General features: G+C 37.7%; 1 protein-coding gene across 1 annotated transcript; it reads right to left on the minus strand.

Annotated features, from left to right (window-relative positions):
- Window positions 1-8,921: 8,921 nt before the first annotated feature.
- On the minus strand, window positions 8,922-27,180 carry scn4aa (sodium channel, voltage-gated, type IV, alpha, a). Its single transcript, XM_038296969.1, has 17 exons — window positions 27,010-27,180; window positions 26,792-26,915; window positions 24,280-24,518; window positions 24,025-24,198; window positions 21,638-21,994; window positions 16,421-16,894; window positions 16,273-16,326; window positions 16,056-16,176; window positions 15,805-15,959; window positions 15,549-15,722; window positions 15,295-15,417; window positions 14,719-15,000; window positions 14,550-14,603; window positions 12,970-13,107; window positions 12,780-12,884; window positions 11,424-11,694; window positions 8,922-11,342 (listed from the first exon to the last, which is right to left on the minus strand). Exons 1-17 carry the CDS (start codon window positions 27,034-27,036, stop codon window positions 10,117-10,119), a joined length of 4,098 nt encoding a protein of 1,365 aa, XP_038152897.1. The 5' UTR covers window positions 27,037-27,180; the 3' UTR covers window positions 8,922-10,116.
- Between the last annotated feature and the right edge of the window lie 421 nt (window positions 27,181-27,601).

Below are 27,601 nucleotides of genomic sequence, written 5' to 3' on the forward strand. Positions count from 1 at the left end.
GACAACATGCAGACTTTAACTTCACGCAAATGAGGGGAGGAGAACAGCAAGCAGCAAACTGAAATAACTTTGAGGCGCGCACTGAACTTCAAAGCCTCTGCAGGTTTATTTGAAACGTTATGCCTGTGAATTTAAAGAACATCTAAAAAATAAAGCCATAGCCTACTGAAGCTGACTGAATTTACACTTTTTGTCAGTTTGGCCATTGATTGTACACTTCTTCTTCATCTTTGATCTAAATGAGATAACCTGTATGAATAAAGGTGAAATTAAAAAGAGTATGGTGGAAACAGACTCTTTGCCGATCCAAGCACAAGCAAAATGTCTGGTCCTTACAGAGCTGTAACTTCTTCTTAAAGAAACTTTTATTTCTTTCACTTTTATTAATGGCACCTATTTGAGCTGGTTATCTGTATATAAAAGACACCTGAGCACAGCCTCAAACATTTAGACTTAAACTGAACCATGACCAAGACCATAGAGCTGCAGAAGGACAGCAGGAAGAAGATTGTTGAACCTGCACCAGGGTAGCCTCGTGAGACCATCCTGAACTCGCGAGCTTTCAAGGTTTCACTCGCAGATCAGTCTGGAGACTCTCCGTTAAAGAAAATTCAGAGCCGTTCACCAAACGAACGTCCAATCAGCGTTGGCTTTGAGGCGGGTTGAGGTGTGACGCAACGAGAAGCGCGACAGTTCAGTCTAAAGAACATGGCGGCTTCAGCCGATGAAACTAGAGTTAGCGTGGCTATCGAGCAAGTTTTATCGGAATTACAGAGTATTTCTTCACTGAAAAAAGAGCAAAACACTGCTATGGAGGCTTTTCTCAGAGGAAAATATGTTTCTGCCCTTTTCCCGACTGGTTTCGGCAAGAGTTTGATCTATCAATTGGCTCCTCTTCGTCGTCGCTATGTTGGTACCTCATATGCTTCGTTGATCTGATTGGTTTATTTGGCCCGTCTATCACCAACATAGGCCAATCAGCTAACCAGTATTTTCGCCCCTTCCCAAATTACTTCAATGGAAGGTTTCCAGATGGATATGCGGAGCAAATCCATCTGGCGGAGTCAGGTTAGCACCAGGGTGGGAAGAGTGAATCTACAATAGGAAGGAGGTTGGCAACTGGAAGAAAAGTAGAAGACATGCAAAACCATTGATAATCTCCCTCAGCCTGGGGCCCCACACAAGATCTAATCCCATGGGGTCAAAATGATCATTAAAGCAGGAAAGAAATCTTAGAACTACATGGAGGGACCTAATGAATGACCTGCAGAGAGGTGGGAGCAGAGGAACAACATCTACCATCAGTAACTTACTTAACTTTGGGGATGCAGTGTTTTTTTTTTTCCTCTGTTAAAAAAGTACAAACACCTTTCTCTATGTCCTGTGTCAAGCGAGGGGTCTTGATTCTGGCTAAATTTTAATGTCAATTTTATAATTTTTTAATCTAGATTTGAGTCTCTAATACCTTGTGTCTGCATGCTGTATGGCATTTAGCTTAACTGAGTTTAGTTAGGCTGGAGTCTTTTCTGAATAAAGCTGGGGAAAATTCTGACTCATCATTCACTCTTTATAGCTTGATCAGAAAAAGATCATCATAGTGCAAGACCATCCCACTCACTTTTCCAGTCTGTCACCATCACTGTTTGTCATCCTGTCACTGGATCCTGCTTGATTGTTCCATAACAAATCCTGTTAGTGGTGTTCAAGGACAGAATCTGAGAGTTTTTTATTTTGTTTTTTGTAGACCATATCATTCTAATGGCTTTGTTAACAACTTCCAACAGACTGGCGACCTGTCCAGGGTGTACCTTGCCTCTTGCCCATAGACTGTCAGATCAGCATACCCCGTCAGACCAGAATATCCATAGTAAATATGGATGCGCAAGACGTCAAATTTGCATTTATCCCTTTAGTTTTGCCCTAATGGGCGAGTATCCCTTTAGTCATGTACAAAAAACAAAACAATTTAAGGTCGGCTCGCCATACGCTCCAAAAAACACCAAAAAGTAAGTAATGAAATTGTTTTTTTGTACATGACTAAAGGGATACACGCCCGCTGAGGTAGTTTGAAGTTTAAATTTTGTACAAAACTAAAGGGATAAACGGGTATTGACTATGGGTATGCTGGTCTGACCAGGTATGTTCATCTGACAGAACACTGGAAATAGGCACCGGCCCCACCGCAAGCTTTTACAAGAATTAAGCCGGGGGTAGATAGATGGATGGATGGAATCTTTCTGACTTAAATTAGCCCTAACCTAAACTAGACTTAGAGAGACTTAGAGACTCAGACAGATTTATTTTGTCATTTTTTATACATGAGTGTAAGAAATTTCGTTTAGAACAGCTCTCTAGAAAATTAATTTTTTTTAAAGTGCAGCCTTGATAAGGTAAGCTGATCTAAGCAGCAGTGATAAAAAAAAAAAAAATTAATTATTAAAATTAAAAGAAAACAACGGCTATTGGAGTTTAACCAAAAGTCAGCTGCTAGGGTTCTAACCAAAACCAAAATATCATGGAATGTGTAGCATTAATTGTGAACAAATTAAAAATCCTTTGGTCATGAAAGATCTGTTAACTCTGAACTAAACTGGTAAGCAGCATTTATTATCTTTGCTTTAAAGCTTTCAAAGCACTAATTAGTTGTTCGCTACTTTTATGTTTACAGCATATTTTAAGTAGTTTATTTCTTTTGTAGTGTTCCTTCCAAAAACATTTCCCTTTTGCAACAATGGTGATAAAAACTGGCTAACCTTTCATTGTCTGTAAACGATTTGGCTTGTTATGCAACAGGCGTAAGCAGTCAAGAGTGAAAATCTAAAATCAGCCAAGCTGATCACATTTTCCTAATTCTCTGCTCTGCAGCACAAGCTCCGTATTTATTCACTGCATAAGCCTCTATCAGTTTTCACAATATGGCAACGACAGATAAATTTAATTCATAGGCGATCAGAACATAATCAGAAGTCGTTTACATACCGAATCTATATTTATTGCTTCGAATTATTATTTGCATCATATGCTATGTCATACTCATATAGTTGTTGTCTGAAATATCTGATAAGAGCATTTTGTTTTATTTCCCTTCTTACCTGCAACACCTTTGATATTTCTTTAGGGACTATTTTTCAGGACATCCACCATACAGTACATCCAAACCTGCAGTCCAAGATAACACCGTCAATTTAGTGTTTTTTGTCTTGGAACACAGAGTTAAACCTGTCAACTTTGTTCAGAGTGTTTAAAAGACAAAAAGATGCTGTTAAGGGGTGACATATCAGAAAGGTTATGGCCTGTATCTTGAGCAGTAAATAATAGTATATAATAGCAGCAATAAATTCATGCTAAGTTTGAATATTTACCATTTTATACCTTTGAAGTTTCAGTTCCTTTTGAGTAATATCTATATCACTCAGCTTCAATAGATAATTATACATTTCACTACGCTTGTATTTTGCTTTAAAGAACTGCTTTTGGTTCATAATTCATACATTTTATGGAATGATACAACACTGATCTCTAAAATAAGTCAGCATGTTTTAGTTTATTCTGTTATGTCTGTATTTGACTTTTCCCCCTTTTGGGGGGGGTAACCTCAGTTGCAGCTGCATCAGGCCTTTAGTTACATATAGGCAAAAAACAGGGCGGGTCCAATAGGGGTTCGTTAGTTTGCAAATCTGTTTTTATATCCTTGTAGGCTGATCTTCCAGTATATAGATATTCCCTTTCTCTCATTCTGCTTGAGTTAGGGTTTTTTGTTATTTTGTTATTGTGACTACTTTTATGAACCCAAATTCTTGATTTTTGGAGGATTTTTTTTTTTTTTTTTGCCAGTTAAATAAAACCCATTTTTATATTTAACCTTTGTTTAGTGTTTAGCCCTTTGCAGATAGTCACCACATTTAATGGACATAAATCTTGTAGCATTTTTAGGAATTTTGTCTCAGTTTCATTTACTTTTACTATCCAGGGGGTTGTTTCATAACTGACCATTTTAATTGTTTTTCTCTTAAAGACATAAGGTTCATTTAGAGGTGAATTGGTTTGCTCAACTTATCATTCTTTATTAAAAGCTGACTGACTGAGGTCAAAGATCAGAAGTAAATAGTAATAGAGTATATTCTGGAATTAATTTACTCCACAATTCCTAGGAACATGGACTGAAAACCTGAATTATTATGCATTGTTGTGTCAATTATGTAAAGCTGCAAAGTTTTTATCAAAAGGTACATCTAAATCATCATACATGATACATCCACAGAACCTTAGAGTCATTCAAAATATTCCATTTACTGAGATTGAAGAAATGGGGGGCTGCATGGTGGAGCAGTTTGTAGCACTGTCACCTTCCTCCCACAGTCCAAAAACATCTCCAGTGTTACTCCTTTGGTGTATATGGATTTGTTGATTTATAATATGGGACATTGTTTTGTAAAATATCCTACATTGTGAGGACTTACAGGTTCTTATAGGGACATTTAACTGGTTCCAATTTGGTAAAGTTTTCTACTCTGGGTTGGGGTCAGGTTTAGGATTAGTGTGCGAAAACATGTGTATACAGAAATTGGTGTACAAATTGGAAAATTAGTAAATTAAACCTCCATAAATATTTTTTCCTAATAATTTAGTAGATTTATAGATTTTCCATATTTATTCATTTAAATATGTATAAACTGACATTGAAGGCATGTAAATGATTGTTTCCAACTTTTTGTCTGTGATTGATTATGGAGATATATTGTACATGCATGCTGCATCCTCCATATTGGGTCATATTGACTAAGTGTACCATGCATCATTACGATTCATTACAAATTCTAAGTCCTTTACTCATCACTGCATTCTTTATGAGCTAGTTGGTTGGACATCACTAACAATTCGTAGAAAACAGCACTGGTATATCTTTATTTATAAAGCAATACTTGGTAAACTCCCACTGTATCCTCCTCTCTGTGAGTTCTGGTAGTTATCAGTTGCGCTCCTCTCAGCGGTTACTTTTTAATGTACCCCGAGCTTCAACTGAGTTAGGAAAAACTGCATTCTCCTACTCTGCACCTTGGGGATGGAATAACCTCCAAAAAGAGCTCAAATTAGAAACTCTGGTGTCCATTAATGAATTTAAAGTAACCATGAAGAATGTAATGATGGAGATATGTGCTTTTTTTCCTGAGATGCTTAATGTGTTTTAACATACTGCTCTGATTTTATTATGAAAAATGTAATATGTTGTAAATATGTATGAACTTCCTGTGGTTTGGCTGCTACCTTGGCCAGGTCTCTCTTGAAAAAGAGATTCTGAATCTCAATGGGACTTCCTGGTTAAATAAAGGTTAAATAAAAAAATAAATAAATCTGAATTAATAATATAACTTATATGTATAGAATCTAGATGGACATTTCTCAAGTTTTTCTTTATTTTTAAAGATCCTAAATCATTTGGGAATAGTTTCTCAGAAATGTATTAAGATCTTGGTATGATGTGTTAAATTCCCAACCAGGAGAGGGCAGCAAAGTGTTGATTTGGTTCCCCATGCAAAAAAAGAAAGAGAACTTTCTTGACAGTACAGGTCCACAGCCAACTTTAACCTAAAATAAACTGTTTATTTTAACAGTGTGGTAACACTTTTACAATAGCAAAATGACAGAAATATACAACAGAAAAAAAGGAAAAACAAAGGAGTAAAGAAGCTTCTGGTTTTAGCTGTAGGTGTAACATTCGGCAACGCTTTTTCCTCTTGGTACAAATGTAAACAGACAGAGGACACTGTGAACGTGACCGAACTAACACAGGAGTCTGAGTGACAAGCTGCGGTAGAGTTTCAATTTCAAACAGTGCTTGGGGTCATATTCCTGAACCTAAATGTTGAAGAAGCATATCAGGATCACAGATGGCCTCCCAGAGGAGAAACACTAAGCATATCTTACTCAGATTTACTGTCAAACCTGACTCTTAAGCAATCTCACTACTTCAGCAAAATGAAAATAAATAACAGAAACTAACATAAGAGAGATTGGTGCATTTTATGTCCATGTTTACACTGCAAAAACAATCTAGAAATAGGTAAAGATTTCTTAAATTAAGTGTTTTTACTCTTAATTTGAGCAGGTAAGTAAGATGATTTGCCAATAGAATTACTATTTTTATTCTTAAAATAAGATAATTAGATAAAACTCACTTGAAATAAGACAATGCAATAGTTTTCTTCTCATTTTAAATGTAAATTGTCTTGTTTCATTGGCAAAGTGTCTCACGTACCTCCTCAGTTCAGGAAAAAATACACTTATTTTAAGAAATTGACTTATTAAGATTTAAATTTTTTGCAGTGTACTCAACACTGTGAAGATTTAGGCATGTCAGACAATTTAGGGGCTATTCTTTATTGGATGTACTGATATTTTGTCAGTTAGAGCCGTATGTTTACAATTCATCAGGACAATTTTTTAAATATACAAAAATAACTTTTAGAGTTAAAGAAATGATTCAGGTTGTTGGATAATTAAAAAAAAATATTCACAGCACAAGTTTTTAAAAAGCTTTTACACAGAATTTTTTTTGTAGTAAGACATTTAAAATTCAGTTAAGACTTACATAAGTGACTTTTTTTTTACATCAGGACAGACTAGAAAAGAGAACAGATCATTTTAAATAAAAATAAAAAAAAACAGAATAACACATAAGTACAATTTCAGATTTAGATCTAATCCGATGGAAGGGCTGTTCTTCAAGTTCATGAGTTTAACTTCCTCCCACTGAAATATAGAGGTAATGCAATGTGCGCTATTCCAAGTCTGAGGAAACTTCAGACTTTGAGAAAGTCTGGAAATCCACTGATCTTGATCACTTTTGACGGTTGATAATAAAATTTGTCCTTTAAGTAAAAAAAGAAATGGAAGGTAAAGGTTTTTCCTCCGTTCTAAATTTTAGTTTTTACATGTAAAGATTAGCGTTTAGCTAAACTTCTCAACTGGTGTTTTAATTTATTACACTAGTTAAATATTTAACCAAGCTTTATGTGTTTAACGTCAAAGGTTTCAGAACCCTAAAAACATAAATTTCAAAGACAAAGTCAGCATCTGAGTCTATTTACAAATGTACAACAGATACTAAAGTACCTTTGTAGAAATATTGCTCCAAATGATAGATTAAGCTGTAAATTAGTCTCGTAAGTATCACATATAAAGGGCATTTTTAACACATTATTCTGCCATAAAATTTCTATTTGTTTTTACATAATTATGTATTAAAAAAACTTTGAAAACAATAAATAATTTGGTAAGAGAAGCCAGTTGTGGAAATTAAAGAGGCATTACTGAATTTTCTAATGATACTGCCATCTGTGGCCAAAACACAGAACTGCAGGACTCTTCTGCCAGTTCTCATAGCTCACGCTCGTACTTGACAAGGTTTTATTTATTTTTCTATGTATTTTTTTTTCACCTTATGTGGAGTTGCCTTGGGTGTCTTAGTTGAGATGGATGCTGGTCACTTCTGAGTATCCACAAAATTAAGTTCGCTAGGTTGGACCCATTTAACATGAACATTCTTGACGTTCCATCCGCCCCACAGTGGATGGGACTTCCAATCTGAAGTAAATTCAGGAACATAGGACATCCGAATGTCTGCCCTAATCACTATATAGGGCACTATCTAGGGGTTACACCATTTTAAATGAGTGTCCGAATGTCTACTGGATGAAAAAGTAGTGGACGCGAGATTTCCTTGAAAAGTAGTGATCATTCATAGTCACTAGACGAGCAGATATATCCCAGAATGCTTTGGGAGGAGAGCTCTCCTCGCAAAGGATTATGGAATTTCTGCTTCCTGACAGCGGAGACAAATATCAAAGATGGCACATGCACCGTGCAGGGGAGGCAGAGTCAAGTGACTAACGGGGAGGGAAAAACAGTGATCCGAATGGTCAGTTAACTGAGTTCAATATTTGATTTTGATATACTCTAATAATCCCAGAGGGAAATTACTTCTCTGCATTTAACCCATCCCCTTGGGGAGCAGTGAGCTGCCATTGTGAGGTGCCCAGGGAGCAGGGTGAGGTTAAGGGTCTTGCTCAGGGACCCAGAGTGGCAGTCTGTGGGAGTGGGGGGATCGAACTCACAATCTCAGGATTGAAAGCCCTATGCCCTAACCACTAGGCTGCCACTCTAAGTCCACTTTATAGTCCCTGCTCTATAAAGTGATTGAGGGATTATAAGGGTTAGGGCGGACGTTTGGACACAGCCATAGGCTGCAGTCTTATATTTGCATCAGTGCTGAACTACTGAGGTGTCGGTCTGCTCATCAGACGATGTTTTAGTTGTAAACAGTCAAACACAAATGCTGTTTTTAAGATGTTTTTGAGTACAAACTTTTATAATGTCTCTTTAAAATACACATTTAAAATATAAATTTTCACAAGTTTTGGATTAGGACAAATGCTACTTTCAACATGTAAGGATTTTGAAGAGTGCAATATGAACTAAGAATTTTGGAATTAATTTCCAATTGTGAGTAACAGTGTTAGGATACCTTTTTTCCCCTCAAAAATAGCTCTCAGTTACATTTATTTTGAAAATTAAGACATCTACTATGGGTGGGTCTCCTAACCTGAAAGGGTTCAAAGTTTCTGAGAAAGTGTAGTATTTGTTCCTTTTGCTCAGTGATAAAACCCTGTAATCCACTTTTTCTGTAGTTTAGATTGTAAAATCTACGGGTTAACTAGTAGCTGGACAGTACTGTGTTTTACCAACAGCAGACCTCTGGTTGTTAGGGTCTTTAGATGCGTGGCCATTTTAAGACAAGAAAACTTGATCCATCAACGAATAGAGACTTGGAACCTCTGAGGTTTCTGAGCCTGGAGTAAATTGTTAGATTTGAACTTGCATCGATTTAAGAACATCTTTCTTAGATTTCTGAATACGTGAATTATGAATACATTACAGTATTACTGATATTCTAGTGCCACTGGGTGTAACATTGATTAGGATCTCCTATTTGTTTATCTCACAAAACGTAAATTAGCCATGTCAGCAAATGGGTTGAAAATATATAATACCTAGATTAACTGGCCACTCAAAGTGCATTTAAACTATAAATTATAACCATATATAACCACAAGTATAACAATTTACACATCCTAAAGGACAAAGCTTGGACTTAAATTCACAACCCACGTTTTCCAATGACTCAGAGCCGCCTCAATTTGATTTGATAGGGACATTTTCCCAGTCCAGGTTCTAACTACCAAGAAAAATGGAGTGACCAAGGCAATGACTTTCACCTTGTTTGCTTTTAGACCTGACAGAACGATGTTATGGGGTGCTAAGCCCTTTATTCACATCAGTTCCAAAAGCACGGTCCTTACTGATAGAAATAGACTTTTTAAAATAGCAGGTAGGTAATATGAAAGGACCCAAAATTTTTGAAGTATTTATATATAGTAAATAAGGTTATTGTATAAGGAGCTGAAGAATAAAAACAGAATTAACCACAATGCTTTACTTACATAAACATGTCACCAGAATGATTGACAATTAGGAGGACCACTTATTTAGATGATCCACCTGGAAAAGGAACATCCTCCCCTCTACACTTAATGTTTTATGGAAAATGTTGCAAAAAGATTATATCAGCAGGCATCTGGATTATTGACAGTAACCACCACTTCCAATAGGGCAATAACTCATCATTTAGACACAACCGCTTTCTATACATTATTGAATTATTTGGTAAAGTTAAATGGGAAACTCATGGTCCAGACTTGTATTACTCTAAAAGGAGATTTTGCTGCATATTGTTGATTGCTTTTTTTGGGGAATTTTTGGATATCATTTTTAAATGATCTCATATCTTCTTTAATAATCAGTACCACGAGAAACTTTAGCTCTGATTTTAACTTTAATTAAAACGCGCCTTTAATGGCCATGCCTTTAATCTTTTTAAGTGGCTGACAGAAAAGAAAGGTTTGGACACTTTGTATGTTTAAAGTTGGAAATCTGTAAACACTTGTTGAAATATATGGGGGTTTATTTCCAGGTAAAGATATACCAAGAGGAAAAAAATATCTAAGCAGTTTATCAAACAGGTGGCGCTCTCAGATATCTAATAAATGGGGCAGAATGTTATAACACTGCATTGGTAATTTCAACAGGAACAACAATCACATTCTGCACATGAGGCTCCTGACCACACTGGACCTCTTTGCAGTTTGTGTTAAAGAGTTCTTGGCTTGCTGCAGTTTGTAAAACCTCTTGCTCCATTTCATCGGCAAGGTCTGTATTACTTCCATAGAAAATCCCCAGCCTACGTGCAAGCAACCCTTCTTTCTCAGGAGGATCCTCACCTTTGTTGTTTCTACCAATCCTTTTCAATCTGTGCATAAAAGCAGCATGGCATATGCAGCGCTTCAGAAGGTATTTGCGGTAAGCTCGTTGAAGAACGACAGCCGCATGTTGCTCTTCCTTGTGCCGTACTGTTGTGGTAATTGGTGCAAAGGAGTCCTTCGTGGGGTTGCTCAGGACGAACTTGGCCTCAATGCTTTCCCGCATTGCTGCCATCTCCACCGTATCTCCTAATACCATCTGTGTGACAGCCATCAATACATCCAAGCAGTGGATCCTGTCCCCAATAACCAGGGGCAGATCCATTTTAATCAGATGATGCCGGTTGGGCTTGGCCACCCTGAGAGGCTCCTGCAAAGTATCACAAAAATCTGAAAGCTGGCTGTACTCAATAAACATCGTTCCATCCAAGTCAAATTTCTCCCAAGTTTCGTTGAACATCTCAAAGTCCTCCTCACAAAGTGGGTCACCGCTCTCTTCTTGAGCCACATTGAAGTTCTCCAAGATGATGGCAATGTACATGTTGACCACCACCAAGAATGAAATGATGATGTAGCTGCAGAAGAACATCATCCCCATCCCCGGGTTTCCACAGTTCCCCTTTACGTCCGTCCCTGGATTCTCAAATTCAGGGTCACAGTCTGGAGGTTCCCTGTTCAATATCGGAAGCATAAGCCCATCCCAGCCTGCAGATGTCGTAATCTGAAACAAGCAGATGATGCTGCCGCCAAAAGTCTCAAAGTTAAAAATATCATCAATTCCAGCTTCTTTCTTGACATAGGCAAAATTTGACATGCCAAATATAGAGAAGATGAACATAATCAGGAAAAGAAGTAGGCCGATGTTAAACAATGCAGGAAGGGACATCATTAGGGCAAAAAGAAGCGTCCGGATACCCTTAGCTCCTTTAATAAGGCGCAGAATCCTGCCAATCCTGGCTAGTCTGATCACTCTGAAGAGCGTAGGGGAAACAAAGTACTTCTCAATTAAGTCTGACAGCATTGTACCTGAAAAGAAAGAGAATATTAATTATAACATGCTGGTTCTGGATATGTTTAGAGTGAAAGCAATTAACATATCTTGCCCACCTGCTATTGACAAGATGACCACGATGAAATCAAAAACATTCCATCCATTGGTGAAGAAGTACTGCCTCAGCGCGAAGAGCTTCAACACACACTCTCCAGTGAAGACAACGATGAAGGCAACGTTTAACTTAAAGAGGAAATCCTCTTTCTCCGGGCTTTGGTCATCTGTTTCTACCATCATGGTCACCATATTGAGGCAGATTAAAACCATGATGAAGATGTCAAAGACCTGTTGACTGATGAAATCAAACACCATGCCCTGGACCGGGTTCTGCAAAGTCAGAGAGAGACAGAGAGGGTTAGCCGGCTTGTCCAAAAACATAACTGTTAACTCTCATCTCTAAATGGTCCAGTTGTGTGTGCATGGTTGTATGTCTCTGTGTTTCCCTGGCAACCTGTCTAAGTTGTACCCAGGTAAGTTTGAGAAGATGGAGGAATATATTTGATTTACTCTGACAGCAACCTTGCTTATGGTGTTATGTGACCATACCCACTGCCAAATAAGTCTGCCAATGAGCTCACAATGACCTTCAAATGGTTAACGCTTCCTCATGGACTTAATTATTTAGAGTTATAAAGCATATTTTTATTTAACACTTCCCAACTCTTAATAAATACAAGCATAATCAACAATATTATGGGAATGGAGTTATGTACTTGTATCATTTAACTTAATGTGGCATCTTACATCTTTTTAGCCACTGATCCACATCATCATCTGTCTAAATCTACAGCTTAAATCAAAGTTGAAAGGAAACAGTCAGTAAAAAGCAGGTCAGATGATGAAAAACAAATGTTGTTCTTTTTGTTATCTAATTCAGATGGTAACATTCATCATCTTTTATATTTTCAACCAACTTAAAAAATGTCTGATTTGATCTTTTACCAAACATGTTTGTATGGGTGGTTGAAAACATTGCAGATCATCTTTGTATAGCATACAAATCTCTGTGGTATAAAAATTGCTTTAGACTGTATTTTCCTCTATCAGATCTCTGCCATCACATAGAAAAAGATCACTTGTTCACAAAAAAATACTCCTGCTTGTAAAACAAGAGATTGAAAGCCTTTTGCAATTATATCTGCTGGTTGCACCCACTAAGTTCAGTCTAAACGTTTTGGACTGCAGTTTCTTCATGTACTTTTGTTTTTAGTCTCTTAAAGCTCAATTTCCATGATGTATCCTCCTGTCAGTTGTTATCTCTTAATATTACACAGTGACACCTGCTGGCCATGCTTGGGTCTGAGATGCACATGAAAAAGAACTGAACTAACCATGGCCTGTGATATTAATTGATTGCTCATGCCTGTAAGTGGCTTACAGACATGAGCAATGACCCTGCAGCTCTTACTTGCCTTTGGTCGTGGAATTGGCTTCTGTGGCTTCTTTGAACCGAGTTTCTTCATGGCCTCGTAGTATTTTTTCTGTTCATCTGTCATAAAAATGTCTTCATCTCCAAAGTGCAGACATAGAACAAAACAATAACAGATTTTTCAAATAAATCGTACAAACTCTAGCACAAACTCCTTTAATGAAAGTACTTATCTTTTTCTTTTGTTGGTTGAAATTGTCAATGATGACACCGATGAAAAGATTTAAGGTGAAGAAAGAACCAAAAATGATGAAGATGACAAAATAGATGTACATGTAAAGGTTGATTTCATAAGATGGTTGCTCCTCAACCTATATAGAAAAAATGTAAAAGCTTAGGCCTGAAACACAAACACCTGGAAGAGTGTTATGCAGATGTAGTTTTTTCTGCTCTCTGTGTTTTGCTTGAGATCTCACCATTGTTATGTGCTTCGGGGACATTAGGATTTTTGTCTATTTCTTTTCTTTGTTTTCTTACAGACTTTAGTTGAAGGATCTTTTGTTAATATATTTTGGGATTCTTTTAGCGAGTTAATTACATTAATTTGTGGTGCTGTCGTCCGCCTATAAATAGGCTGGCTTTCAGCATGTTGGGGCGTTCCTTTCCAACTTCGCTTGGACGCCGCTTTTCCACCTGCTTCCACTTGTTCCATCGTGCGCGGTGCGCACTTGTCTTGTCGCTGCGGCCTGCAGCGGACGTTCCAGCCTGCCATGCGGTATTTTTGTTAACTGTTTCTTACTTTTTTCTTGAGGTTTTTGGCCTGGCGGGACCGGTTGTCCTGTTTTCGATTTTTCTTTTGCTTAGGTTATTTTTGGCCTTTAGTCCGGTACTAGTAGGGGCTTCGACGGCCCTGTATAGGGTTGGCCCCCTGCTGTACCGTTTTATTCTGTTTGATCGGCCTGCCAGGTCCAACTTTCTGTTGTTACTTTGGGTTTCTATTTTTACTTTTTGGGGCACGGGATTTGAGGGCCTTTAACTCTTTTTCTCTTCTCAGAAAATCAGAAGAAGGCGAGCAAAGAAAAGTTAAAGAGGAGAAGATTTATTAATAAAATATCTTTTTTTGAACCCTCATCTTTTGTCTCGTGTCCTCAAATATGTTGTGTCTTTGGACGTAACACCATAAATGACACGCATTTAATAGGCTAAATGAGTGGGTATCAATAATTCTCAATCAATTTCTAAGGTAAATGTAATAGTCTTATCTTATATGTTTTGATATGTATAGAAATGTGGTTTTTTTTAACATAAAATCAACTATAAAATAAATTATCATTCTCTCTAAGATCAAATTCATTATAATATAATAAAAAAAAATACAAATTTTGTGATTGAGGGACATATTGGCTAATTAATGTAGTGCAGGAGGGGTTCCCTCTCTGGATAATACAAACTGTACCATTCACTGAGTGGCGCTAAGCATCAAACCAACACCAAAGTTTGCAGTTATCTAACATAATAAAAATAAAAAGTCTGTGGTGCAAAGTGAGACTTATCACGGCAGAATATGGCCTGTTGATCAGGGTGGATTCTGAGTACAACATTCAAGTTTGCATTTCAGGGTAATGGATATTATATAAAATTAGAAAATTATATTTAAAGTGAGAAAATGTTGAGAAAAATAGGACTTAAACTAGGTTCAGAGATATCACATGCAGGATAAGAGTTCAGTTTGACCCTGAACTAAGGATGCATTGTTAAAAAACTGTGGTGTTTTATGTAATACCAATGTATACATAACAGTGAAGGTTAATACCTCTCTTGAGTCAACAGCAGCATACATTATGTCCATCCACCCTTTAAAAGTTGCCTGGAATCAGACAGAATAATCTTAAAATATTTGGCCCCAAAAAATCAAGACAAACATTTCCCTTTAAAAGGAAACAATACAAACAAAAAAAAAAAAAAAAAAAAACGATCCTCACCACTTGAAGCAGGGAGAGGTAGCCCGTGCCAACATTGTCATAGTTAATTTTGACGTTAACCCATCGAGCTTCTTGTGTGGCTTCTTGAAGGGCCAAGCACTCACTTCGATTGTTGACCTCAGATATAGGGAAAAGCTCCTCTGTGGTGGTGTTTATGCATCGATAGAACTTCCCCGCAAACAAATTAACCCCCATAATGCTGAAGATGAGCCAGAAAATCAGACACACCAGGAGTACATTGAAGATGGAGGGAATCGCTCCAACCAGAGCATTAACCACTACCTGCACAAAAGAAATACCTTATGTAAACTATACAGAAATGTCAACAATTAGAACAGCAACTATTGTGTTGTTAAGACAAAGAAACAAATATTTGAAGTTGTTTTGAACTAACCTCAAATTAGTTTTTACTACTACAGCAAACAGCCATGTTGTTAGTAAGCTATTAACAAGCAAAAAAAGGGGGCAACCAATCAGTGTCCTACAACAGTGCAGTCAATATAGCAAAGTTTTGTTATTTTTAGACATGCAGTCAAATGAAATGTTAACGTTGAAACTCAAAATGAAAGAGCATACCCTCATTCCTTCAAATCTTGACAGCGCTCGAAGAGGCCTTAGCGCTCTGAGGGTTCTCAGGGATTTTATCGGACCAAGATCAGAGTAGCCAATCCAGTTTGCAACTAAACTAATCAAGGAAACCTGCCAGCAAATAAAAACATTTCCTATTCAGGGGTTAGCATAGACTTAAACTGATGTAAATCTTGACTATATATATTTTTTTCTGTTACAAATTGTGTAAGCCAACTTTGGAACTTCCCAAATAGACTTACATCCACGATGAAGAAGTCTAACCAACACCAAGCGTTGGTGAAATAGGCCTTGAAGCCGTATGCGACCCATTTAAGGAGCATCTCAATGACAAACACGTAGGTGAAAACCTTGTCTGCATATTCAAGAATTATTTTAATGGTTCGTCGTCTTTCTATGTATATATCTTCAAAGGCCTGTGAGAAAAAAGAGCATCGTCTGAATGTTCTATGAAAAAATAAAGATTTCTGGATTACATAGTGGGATGACTGCTCTCACCAGAGCGCCGCTGCTGAGGAGGATCATGAAGATGATGAAGGTTTCAAACCAGTCATGCTCCACTATGTTGAAACACGTTTTTCTAAGATTCCACCATTTTTTTCCTTTGCCACTGGTTATATCCACAGTCAGACATGGCCATTTGCTCACACAGTCTAAAGAATAGGAGAAAACATGGTATTTTTCATTAAGTGGCCTGTTATGATTTTAAATTTATTGACTAAGCTATTCTTATGAGTGTTTGGTCATACTCTCAGTGAAGCACGCCTCTGGCTCCGGTGGTTCCGGTTCTTCCTCCTCCTCTTTTTCAGGCTCAGGCTCCGGCGGTTGATAGTCAGCTGTGCTGCAGACTGAAGAATCCCCGTCATCATGCTCATTTATGGTAAAAAGTAAAGAATTGCATTAGTATCTATCTGGGCCCCAGTTGAAAACAATAATAAACAGAGTTACTGATATAGACCTTCTTACTTTAGTTTTCTCAGGAACACTAGTTTCTTCTTCTAGGGTTTTCTGGAATAATTTCTAAACAAAAGATACAATAAAGATATCAGAAGACATGTCTGTAAACAAATCCCTCAAATTAAAGTGTAATTATTATTATTTGCTTGTGTCTTACTGTGTTTTCCTGATCGTCTCTCTGCAGTGGGCTCTCAGAAAGATCACTATCTTCTGTATCGTCTTCATCATCCTCATCATCGTCACTCAGATTGTCATAATCAGATTCTCCTTCAGCAATTGGCACGTTCAAAGTGAAATCTTCATCCACAGTGAATCCTGTGGGTTGGCTTTGCACTGGGTCATCTAATATCCCATCAGGGGCTTTAAAAGCCAGACTGGAATCAAAATGGTTCATTTCAACTTCCTCACTTTTATTCTTGACATCATCCATGATGTCCTTATCAGTGTCCTTGAATCGTTTCCCAAGTACATGCTGGATTCGTTGTACGATAAATCCTTTTAACCACTCAATGCCTCGTGAGATCCTCCCAATAGCAATCTGTAGATTGTTCATCTCTCCGTCGTCATCCACCGCTGAGAGGTTGTCTCCACTGAATGAACTGAGTAGCAAGGCCAAGAAGAGGTTCAACACCTGAGAAGAAAGATTGATGGGTTTAATGCTTTGAATTACAATTCTGATCATTCACACATAAACACAGGAGGATTAGATTTCATCTTCATACAGGTCTCTGTTATTAGAAACAGAATTCTGGTCTTGTTTGGAATCAGGTCACACAAAAAACCCGTTGCTAGCCTGCTAATGTAGACATACCTATATCTCGAAAGTATTCACTCTAATGATCTCTCTTCCTGTTTAGCAGGTTATTAGAGCTACATGGCTACAGAGCTACAACACAAGCACACCAGGCAAATAAGACATTTGGTAGAAGACTAAATACTAAAAATAAGAGTAAAGGGAAGTACAGATTCATTTTCATGCTCACTGTACATTGTTTAGGTATAACTGAGGCTACACAAGCTCAGTGGCAAGAATGTTCTGGGTTCGATCCCCGCCCGGGGTCTTTCTGCATGGAGTTTGCATGTTCTCCCTGTGTGTGCATGGGTTCTCTCCGGGTACTCCGGCTTCCTCCCACAGTCCAAAAACTTGACTGTTAGGTTAATTCTCTAAATTCTCCTTAGGTGTGAGTGTGTGCGTGAGTGGATGTTTGTCCTGTTTGTCTCTGTGTTGCCCTGTGATGGACTGGCGACCTGTCCAGGGTGTACCCTGCCTCTCACCCATTGACAACTGGAGATGGGTGTTAGAAAATGAATAAATGGATGGATGAGGCCACACAAGGATAGATTGGGGTGAACTCATGCATTGTGCATTGTTTCAAACACCATTTTGGAGGAATTCCATGAATAAAACAGGAAGTTCTAACCGAAAAATGGACCCAATAGAGGGTGTGATAAAGTAGCTCACTGGTGTAAGTAAATAAATCTTCAATCCAATAAGAACAATTAATGAAACTGCATGAATTCATTACTTTAGTATTTATATCCAGCCTTCATATTTCAATAGCATGTCATTAAAATATGTCATACTTTTATTCCTGTTTATGGGGAAACATGATTTATTTCTGCATCAGTTATAATCAACCCTGCTATCAAATGACTTTAGCTTTGCCCCCGGTAAGCCCCTTTGCCACCTGAGCTTTGCTCGCTCAGCTGTTGGTGTTTGCTCCTGAAGCAGTAGCCGGCTCACTTGAATCTCAGCAAATGCACAAGGTCAAGACCTCAGTTTGCAGGTTCAAGTGGTTGAATCAACATAGAAGTTCTGCCTTTATTTTAACTATTCACCTTTAATTTAATGCAGATAATTTGCATCTTGTGTTGAATGCGAAGATGTAAGGCACCCAGAAAACTGTGTTTATGTTTGCAAGACATAGTTGACCCAATACTTCAGTCAGAGCTTGACGATGAGCCATTTCCTTTTTATTTCTATGAATAACCTGAGAGGAAATTGTTTTGGCCCTCACAATAAAATATGATCCTGTAATGATGTCTGACAGTGATCCTCTACAGGGCCTTAATACCCAAAGCAAAGATAAAAGGTCAAAGCCTGAACATAGATGTTTTATTTTCAACATAAAATAAAATTTTAATCTGTGTTGAATGCGTTTCTTAAGTAATTGTTAGCTTATGTATTTTATAAACGACTCAGTTAAAATATGTAGTTCATTTTATACTTTCTTTACATAAGAAAACAGATTGATCCTTGCATACAAGCTGTTCATGCAACGGCAGCTTGGGGTTAACGATCCAACAGAAAGACAAGTTGTCCACAAAATCTTGTATTTGTGGTATTAATATAAACTAACACTGACTTTAGAGAACTATTACAAAACAATTGGGCAACTAAATATCTTTACAGGAGTCAGGGGCGGATTTAGGAAATTTGGGGCCCTAGGCAAAGACAGGTATGGGGCCCCCTGAATCGAGAAGACGACATATAAAACAGACCCATTGTACAGATACAGAAATTTTAATAGAATAGAGATACAATATTAGTTCTAGATTTTGTCCCTCTCTTTTGTTCCCTTTTCTTGTTGTTTTCCTCTCTATGTTTTGTACTCAGCTGACTTTTCATGCTGCCTCAAAAGAAATGAATTTTTTTTCCAAGCACTAAGCTCACTTAGCTAATAGTTCCTTCCTGTGTTTCCAAAAAAGACGACGGCAAAAGTAAATAACCCAGTCCATCTTTTCAGAGACACTAATATTACCGGTATAGGCATTTGGATTGCATTTTAGCAAAAGGATTTTCCTTAAAAACATAATTAATGTTCACAAATAAGGAATAGTTGTATTAACCATACATTAAACAGAGTTTCATAGGACCCCCAGTAACTGGGGGCCCTAGGCAACTGCCTAGCATTGCCTAAATCCCCCCTGACAGGAGATACAGTGGCTCATATTTTGGACCTCAGAGATACAGCTTAGTTAGTTGAAATTAACTTACAATTTCACTTCACAAATGTATTATTACTGTCAGAATAACATATCCAGAATAAATAATATATTTGTCAAACTGGCCCTCATTGCAACCAAAAAAATAATAATAATTACACCTCTACAACATAAGCGTCGTTAGACCTATTTAAGGGTGGCTTCAGTCAACCTTTCTTTGGCATTAGCCACCCTATAATTATTTTGCGATTTAAAAAAAATATATATTTTTTTTCTGTATTTATTTTTTCCTCATATTTTCCCAAAACAAATGCAGTAAAGCACCGAATAAAAGCCATAAAGAAGACAAGTTAATCTGAACAATCATAGGCGTAACTTCCTTAAGGACTGGTGTGGACATGTCCCCACCAATATTTTGTACACGTATTTTGCTTTCGGTGCTGTGTATATCTGATTAAAACCCCATTCATGCCGCTCCTCAGAAAGAAAATAAAAAAAAGTTCTCCCCGCTGCTCACCGTCCACAAACCCCGACAAAAAACTCAGAAAAAAGAATCTGTTGCCTCTCGCTTTCTCCCCATCACCCCCCTCCGCCCTCTCCCCATAACATTTGAATTGAAGATATCCGCGGGTGACGGGTCGGGTTCGGTAGTCATCCTAACGGGTTCGGGCGGGTGCGGGTTGGTAAAACTCGACCCATGCAGGTCTCTAAGCTACACTACATTCAGTATCGTTGCCATAGAAACAGACAACAGCGCCAATATATCAGAATTACTAAAACACACGCAAATAATTTCCCACATAAAAAACAGGACTTTCAGTCCATTACAGTTTTCCGTTTTTAGAGGGTTGTTTATTTTGCGTTTATTAAGTGATGGCTGTGGTATATTAGCTTTCACTGCTATAAGCTTTCGCAGCAGTGATTGATTAATTTAAACACCTGCTCTACTGATGGTCTATCGGAGTTGGTGTTTAGGTTGAACATAAAGAACACCTTTTATTTGAAGCTTCCTGTAGCTACTGTTTTAATCCCGGCTTTACTTAAAACTTTTTCCTGACTTTGATAGTGTTGCCATTCAGTAGCAAGCACTGCGCCCCTTTTTCTTTTATATGTACACGTACATTTAAGATTTAGCGTGTTATGTTGACAACTCATGAGCAAGCTGCTTTTTGCAATCTAGCAGGAAGGTAAGGATAGGATCTTGCAGGTGTGACGTCACTCTGCAGGGGGTCCAAAGATAAACGATTTAAACAATTTTGGCATTGGAATTTCAGATTTAAGGGAGTTAGAAAGTTCACTTAGTAAAAGTGCAAACAATAAATCTGATTACCGATTACTTTTAAGCTGGTTGAACATACTGCGACAGACTGGTGACCTGTCCAGGGTGATCCCACCTCTCACCCAGAACGTGGCTAGAGATATGCAGCAGCACCTCCTGATCCCACTGAGGGATAAGGTTAAAGAAAATGGATGGTTGAACATAGTCCGCTCTCCCAGATTCTATCAAATCAGTATTGATACCCTCAGGGGCGGATTTAGGAAATTTGGGGCCCTAGGCAAAGACAGGCAGGGGGCCCCCTGAGAAGTAAACCCATAAAACAGACCCATTCTACAGATAGAGAAATGTTAATAGAATAGACATCCATTATTTGTTCTAGGTTTTGTCCCTCTCTTCTTGTCCCTTTTTCCTCTCTATTTATCAGCGTTCTGATGGCATTTTAGCCAAATAATTTTTATCAAAAACATAATTAATGTGCACAAATAAGGATTAGTTGTATTAACCATACATGGAAACAGAGTTTTATGGGGCCCCCAGAACTTGGGGCCCTAGGCAACTGCCTAGTATTGCCTAATGGTAAATCCCCCCCTGGATACCCTGCTAGTGGATGTTCTTGACAGAAAGACGGAGTTGCTTAATCATATTCTGCTTAAGGCCCCATAAGATCTTGTCCGAGTCCTGGTTTAAAAGTAAATTAATTTTAAAAAGTGACCCAAAATTGACTGTCAATAAATGTTCTACAAAATTTATATATTTATTTGATTTCTTTGATTTGTACTGTCTGTTTAGATTTATGTGATATTTTTTGCACAAAATATATAAGTGAATATTGTAACAGTTATGTTTTCAACTGTAAGCATTAAATTGATAAATGTTATTCGCATTTTTTTGGCTTTATCCTTTCCAACAAAAAAAAAAAGGCGTCGCGCAGGGACCTCCCATTCCTTATGAGCCGTCCCCACCAACTTTCAACACAAAGTTACACCCTTGTCTTAGACAATGCCTTAGCAGGTGCACTGAAAAAATTCGGCGCGCGCATTATCTTCTAGGGGCTGAGCCACCTTGTCTCTTAAACCTAGAGACGCCCCTGCTCTACAATCTGCATTTTTCAGACTTAAAGCAAAATTATTTTTGGGCTGTTTAACTCACCACTAGATTTCCAATGACCATGACCATCATGAAGACGATTAAGCACATCGCAGGTCCGGCCACTTCCATGCAGTCCCACATGGTCTCGATCCACTCGCCGCACAGAACACGGAAAATGATGAGGAAAGAGTGGAAGAAGTCGTTCATGTGCCAGCGTGGCAGCTCACAGTCTTCAGAGATCTTACAAACACAGTCCTTGTAGCTCTTTCCAAAGAGCTGCATGCCCACTACTGCAAAAATAAAGACGATGATGGCCAGCACCAAGGTCAGGTTTCCCAAAGCTCCCACTGAGTTACCAATAATCTTGATAAGCATGTTGAGCGTGGGCCAAGACTTTGCCAGTTTGAAGACACGAAGCTAACGCCATCAGAAGACAGAGAAACAGAATGTTACTGGAATGACAAATTATTCCTAACTGCACAGTCGTTGAGTAGTTATGAGCTATGATTATCATTTTACTAGTAAGTAGCATTCAGATAGAGCTCATTTTGAAGAATAAGTGGCAAACCTATTGTTTTTTTTTTTTTTGTTGAAATTGGAGTTTTTAAATTGTAATTATATTCATGAACATGATTGTTAACCCACTGTATAAAGCCTGAAACTCAACAATATTTCTGATATTTTGAACTGAAAAAGCGTCCTGCATGGGAAGCGAAACGTCTTCCAACTTGGAAACAAAGTCCAGTGGATTGTTTTTTTACTTTTTTCGAATGACTATGACCTGGATGACTGAGAATCTTCACCAGCATATTCATGAACATATTAGGGAAAAATGGGTAAACGCTGCATTTGTAATTTGAAATGTACAAACAATGTACCGAAAATGAAAATCTAAAACACAATTTAGCATTTGTCACCAAATACAATTGAAATGGCTGAAAGAGCATAAATTAAATCAACTGCTGTTCTTTAACTTTTGGGAGACAATAGATTTATTTTGGCAGAATGAGGCTGAAAATTGGACGCAACACCAATGGCGTAACGACACAACAATAGTAACCTGACTCATATCCATATCCATATCCATCTGGAAACCTTCCGTTGAAGTAATTTTGGGAAGGGGCGAAAATACTGGTTAGCTGATTGGCCTATGTTGGTGATAGACGGGCCAAATAAACCAATCAGATCAACGAAGCATATGATGTACTAACAGAGCGACGACGAATACACAACCACAAGCCAGGCTACTTTTGCCGAAACTAGTCTTGAGAAGAGCAAAAACATCTTTTCCTCTGAGAAAAGCCTCCAGAGCAGTGTTTTGCTCTTCTTTCAGTGAAGAAATACTCTGTAATTCCGATGAAACTTGCTCGATAGCCAATCTAACGCTAGTTTCATCGGCTGAAGCCGCCATGTTCTTTAGACTGAACTGTCGCGCTTCTCGTTGCGTCACACCTCAACCCGCCTCAAAGCCAACGCTGATTGGACGTTCGTTTGGTGAACGGCTCCAAATTTTCTTTAACGGAGAGTCTCCAGACTGATCTGCGAGTGAAACCTTGAAAGCTCGCGAGATCAGGATGGTCTCACGAGGCTACAACAATTTTCTTTACTGGAATCCGCTTAAGTTCCTCTTTTTGGTATCCATCGTCGCTAACACATTGTACGTGACGGTTATGGTTTTAATCTACGCTCTGGATAATGCATAATTCCAAGTTGTATTGTAACAAATAAAATACTCAAATACGTTGTTCTTTTAAGATCTTTATTGCGGTTTGATACATATTATATGAGTGTATTTTTTACTAACCGTCTAACGAACTATGTTCAGTAATTAACATAGTAATTAAAAGTACCACTGTCTGCTTTGCTACTGGTGTTGTGTTTAAGCTGCTCACCATCCTGTTGAAATCTCCCATATGTTTGGATATAAATAATGTCTGGTCAGTCAATCTAGTATCAAGTGGGTTTAAAAGGATTTTTTTGCACCACTACAACTGCAAAGAGACGTCCTAGTCCACAATTGCGTAGGGGACCCACCAGGTGTCAGTGACGGGGCACCTAAGAAGTTGGGGGCCCCTAAGCAACTGCTGTCCCTGCTTACCAATAGTTACGCCATTGGGCACCACACATGTCCTGCAGGGACGCGACAGTTAACAGGTTAAGCTACTGCTTGCTTTGTGGATTTATACCGTAAGTTAATTCTATTTATTTTTGGCTTTTAATCAATAATTTTCAATTACACAATAAATGGTTAAAATTTGATGTTATACTGTTTGGCAAAATTAAGTAACATTTTCCATGTTAATTCTTTCATTATTATCCTAAAAAAATAATAATTCTGTTTTTAACAGCATTTTTTGCTTCACTTTCAGTTTATGTTCTTGATGTGTCAATAGAATTGAAAGAATGAACTATGAAGTTAGTGGTTGATCTGATCTGCACTGTCTTACCAAACGGAAAGATCTTAGGACAGACAACCCCTGGACGTTTGCCAGTCCCAACTCCACCAGGCTGAGAGTGACAATTATACTGTCAAAAATATTCCAGCCAACTTGGAAATAATAGTAGGGATCCATGGCGATAAGCTTGAAAAACATTTCAGCTGCAAAAATCCCAGTAAAAACCTAAAAGAAAGTATAGATAAACTTCAAAAGATGGAAAGGTGCTGAATTATTCCTCTATGTTTAAATGTGATAAATACATACCAGATTTCCAACTGAAAGCATATCATTAAACTCTTTTGTCATAGGGTAGTGCTCCATCGCCATGAAAAGGGTGTTGAGAACGATGCATATTGTAATAGCGAGGTCAACAAAGGGATCCATCACCACAAAGTTTACCCACTTTTTTAAAACAACCCAGGTGTCACAGCAATCCCACTTTAAGAACATGTCTGCAAATTTGTACCAGCATGGTGGGCAGGGTCTCTGAGCTTCCTCCAGCTCTAGAAAACAAACGAGAAAGAATAATCTCAAAGAAAAGAGGCTATTATGCACACTGTATTTATACTCTATCTGCACTATATGGCAGCCATATTGGCAGCTACTTTACTAGGCTAAAATAGCCCAAGCTTAACACCAGAAGGGCATGACACTAAATGCTGATTGGGATTTACGAGGGATACAGCATGATTAGCCCTCAGCGTGTAAAGCCAAAAACAACGCTGATCTTATCTTGAAATAAATAACAGTGTTAAAACGGTTTGATAATCTCAGCCAGTAGAGTGGGGTCCTAAAAACTGACATAGTTGTCTGGAGGACTGTATTCTGGGTCTTGAAACTACTAATTAGGGTCTGCAAATTATTTCAAAAAGTAAATGTAAAGAAAAAATGTAAAATACAACAAAATAAAATATGTTTGAAAATATTTAATAGTGTCTTTATTGTAATTGATCACTTGTTAACAGACCTATTAGGAAAAATATCCAGTTACAGCACCAAATGTTTTAATCTTCTTAAAGGAATAGTACACCCAAAACATGATTAGCCTTCATTTTCTACTCACCCCCATGCTGAACAACACTCTGGAGTACTTTTTTGATATCTCAAATGCATCTAGAGATCTGGGAGGCTTCTTGCTGTCTGCTGACATTCAAATAATGGAGGTCTATGGTGCCCGAGGCAGAAAGGTCCATAAAAGTCCACAAAAAACGTGTCAATATTTCTCCATACTGCTCGTCCAATGTATTCCAAGTGTCCTGAGTGGGTAGCGTCCATAATTTACTCGAAACGAAGTCATTTAGAATGTTTTTAGAGCATAAACAGCAGTGTATAGGATTTCCTAAAAGCGCGTTCACGAGTCTACGGAAACCGCGGCAGACCAAACCAGATGAAAGTGCGAATTCACCGTCTGCTCTGCCGATAATGCAAGCGTAGAAGAAGAAATGTGCTGTTTACCTGTGCAAAGAAAGAAACAACGAAAGAAAAATGTCTGAGGACTTCAGTGTTGAGGAAGAGCATGAGTTCTTTGCCGAGCTGAATGCGCACTTTAGTCTGGTTTGGTCTGCCGCGGTTTCCGTAGACTCGTGAACGCGCTTTTAGGAAATCCTATACACTACTGTTTATGCTCTAAAAACATTCTAAATGACTTTGTTTCGAGTAAATTATGGACGCTACCCACTCAGGACACTTGGAATACATTGGACGAGCAGTATGGAGGAATATTGACACGTTTTTTGTGGACTTTTATGGACCTTTCTGTCTCGGGCGCCATAGACCTCCATTATTTGAATGTCAGCAGACAGCAAGAAGCCTCCCAGATCTCCAGATGCATTTGAGATATCAAAAAAGTACTCCAGAGTGTTGTTCAGCATGGGGGTGAGTAGAAAATGAAGGCTAATCATGTTTTGGGTATACTATTCCTTTAAGCAGATGTCCCCAGAGTGAAGGGGAGTGTGCCACCCAGGAGGGGGGCAGTGTAATAGCAGGGGGCACAGTGGAAATGAATTGAAAAAATTACCCTTTTTCTTTTTAGATGTATTACTAAAAAAGGTGTATTGAGAGCAATGTAGAATTTTTTTTTTTTTATGAGATATAAGTTCTCTTATTATAATATGTAAAATTGTACTTGAGATTTGACATACCCCCCCATTAAAAAATATATATAAATTCACACTAGTAATTAAAATATCACTAAACTTAAAAAGAAAGGTAATTTAATAAAAAAAATATTTATTTTGAATTTTCTTTCCAAAAATAATTCTAAAAAAACAAACTGTCCCAGACAAATTACAATACTTTACATGAACAGTGAACCAACATACCTGTCAGGAGGTACAGAACATTCCTGAACGTTACAGAAAACACCAGATTTCAGAGATTGCCTCAAAGTGTTGCTCAACAAAATTTCATTCACCTTGTTTACCTGTTTTATCTATTATACATACACATATATGTATGCATACAGATAGATAGATAGATAGATAGATAGATAGATAGATAGATAGATAGATAGATAGATAGATAGATAGATAGATAGATAGATAGATAGATAGATAGATAGATAGATAGATAGATAGATAGATAGATAGATAGATAGATAGATAGATAGATACTTAAATAAAGGGGTAATTGAAAACATTTGTGTGAAACCTGGGGGCCTAGCAAGAAAACTGTTGGAACTGCTCTACTAAAGGAACTTTAAATACATCTGCAGACTAAAAAATATAATGTTTATGTATTATGTGGGTCTGCTGTTTGCTTCATTTTAGCACTTTACCTTCTACAGCAGAGAGCACAGTCGCAGCACTGGAAGATCTCTGTTTTAAGCCAGGTTCATTCAGATGAAGGGTGCTGTGCACCGAGCTCAGTGACTTCTCTTTGTCTTCATAACATTGAGCAGACTATGGAATATTTCAAGAAATTCTTTAAATTATGTAAAATGAACAATTATAAGATCTCACTCCGTTCTGGATTAATTTTAGAGTAACAACCAACCTCTTCCATGGTGGGAGCTCGGATCATCAAGCGAGGAATAACTCTTCCGTTGCAATCATTCACAGTCTCCCCATGTTTGAGATCCTGTTCATCTTTTTCCAGCACAGAAAATGTGTGTTGACTTAAAGACTTCTTACTGGTCAGAGTAGCTCTGCTTCCATAAAACTGCACCTGCTGATTTACATATTAAACTTTTAAGTGAACTGAAAACATTGTGATTTAATAACTTTATAAAGTATTGCCTGGCTGTAAGTGGCCATATGTAAAAAGAGCTTACACATAAAGACTGAACTCTTACCCAAAACAATTATATTTCTACTAAAAATATGCATTTCTCAACCAGATGGAGTCATACATTTTTAAAATAGATTTTATATAACTTTGAGGTATTATAAACAGTCCCAATAGCGTATAGAACATTTACCCAATGAGGCCTGCATAAACTAAAACCAGCATGTAGTGTTAAAAAGTCTGGTCAGCCTAACACATTCTGTTGAGACAAATATTCTTTTTATTTCTATCCTTACATTCTGTCAGAAAAATTCTTCTGCAAGGTTGCACTGTTGCTTTTTTTCCTTCATATCAAGAGATT

This window comes from Cyprinodon tularosa, unplaced genomic scaffold, assembly GCF_016077235.1.
Source record: "Cyprinodon tularosa strain WSP-4 unplaced genomic scaffold, ASM1607723v1 ctg38, whole genome shotgun sequence".
Lineage (NCBI taxonomy): Eukaryota > Metazoa > Chordata > Actinopteri > Cyprinodontiformes > Cyprinodontidae > Cyprinodon > Cyprinodon tularosa.

What these genes read in the sequence shown, in the direction of transcription:
- scn4aa (XM_038296969.1), bottom strand. Translation starts at nt 27,036, where the DNA reads ATGATCCGAGCTCCCACCATGGAAGAG. An exon ending in TGTGCTCTCTGCTGTAGAAG is followed by an intron (nt 24,519 to 26,791) that starts GTAAAGTGCTAA and finishes TTTGTTTTCTAG; the next exon opens with AGCTGGAGGAAGCTCAGAGA. An exon ending in CTGCTGTTGACTCAAGAGAG is followed by an intron (nt 13,108 to 14,549) that starts GTATTAACCTTC and finishes TTTTCTATATAG; the next exon opens with GTTGAGGAGCAACCATCTTA.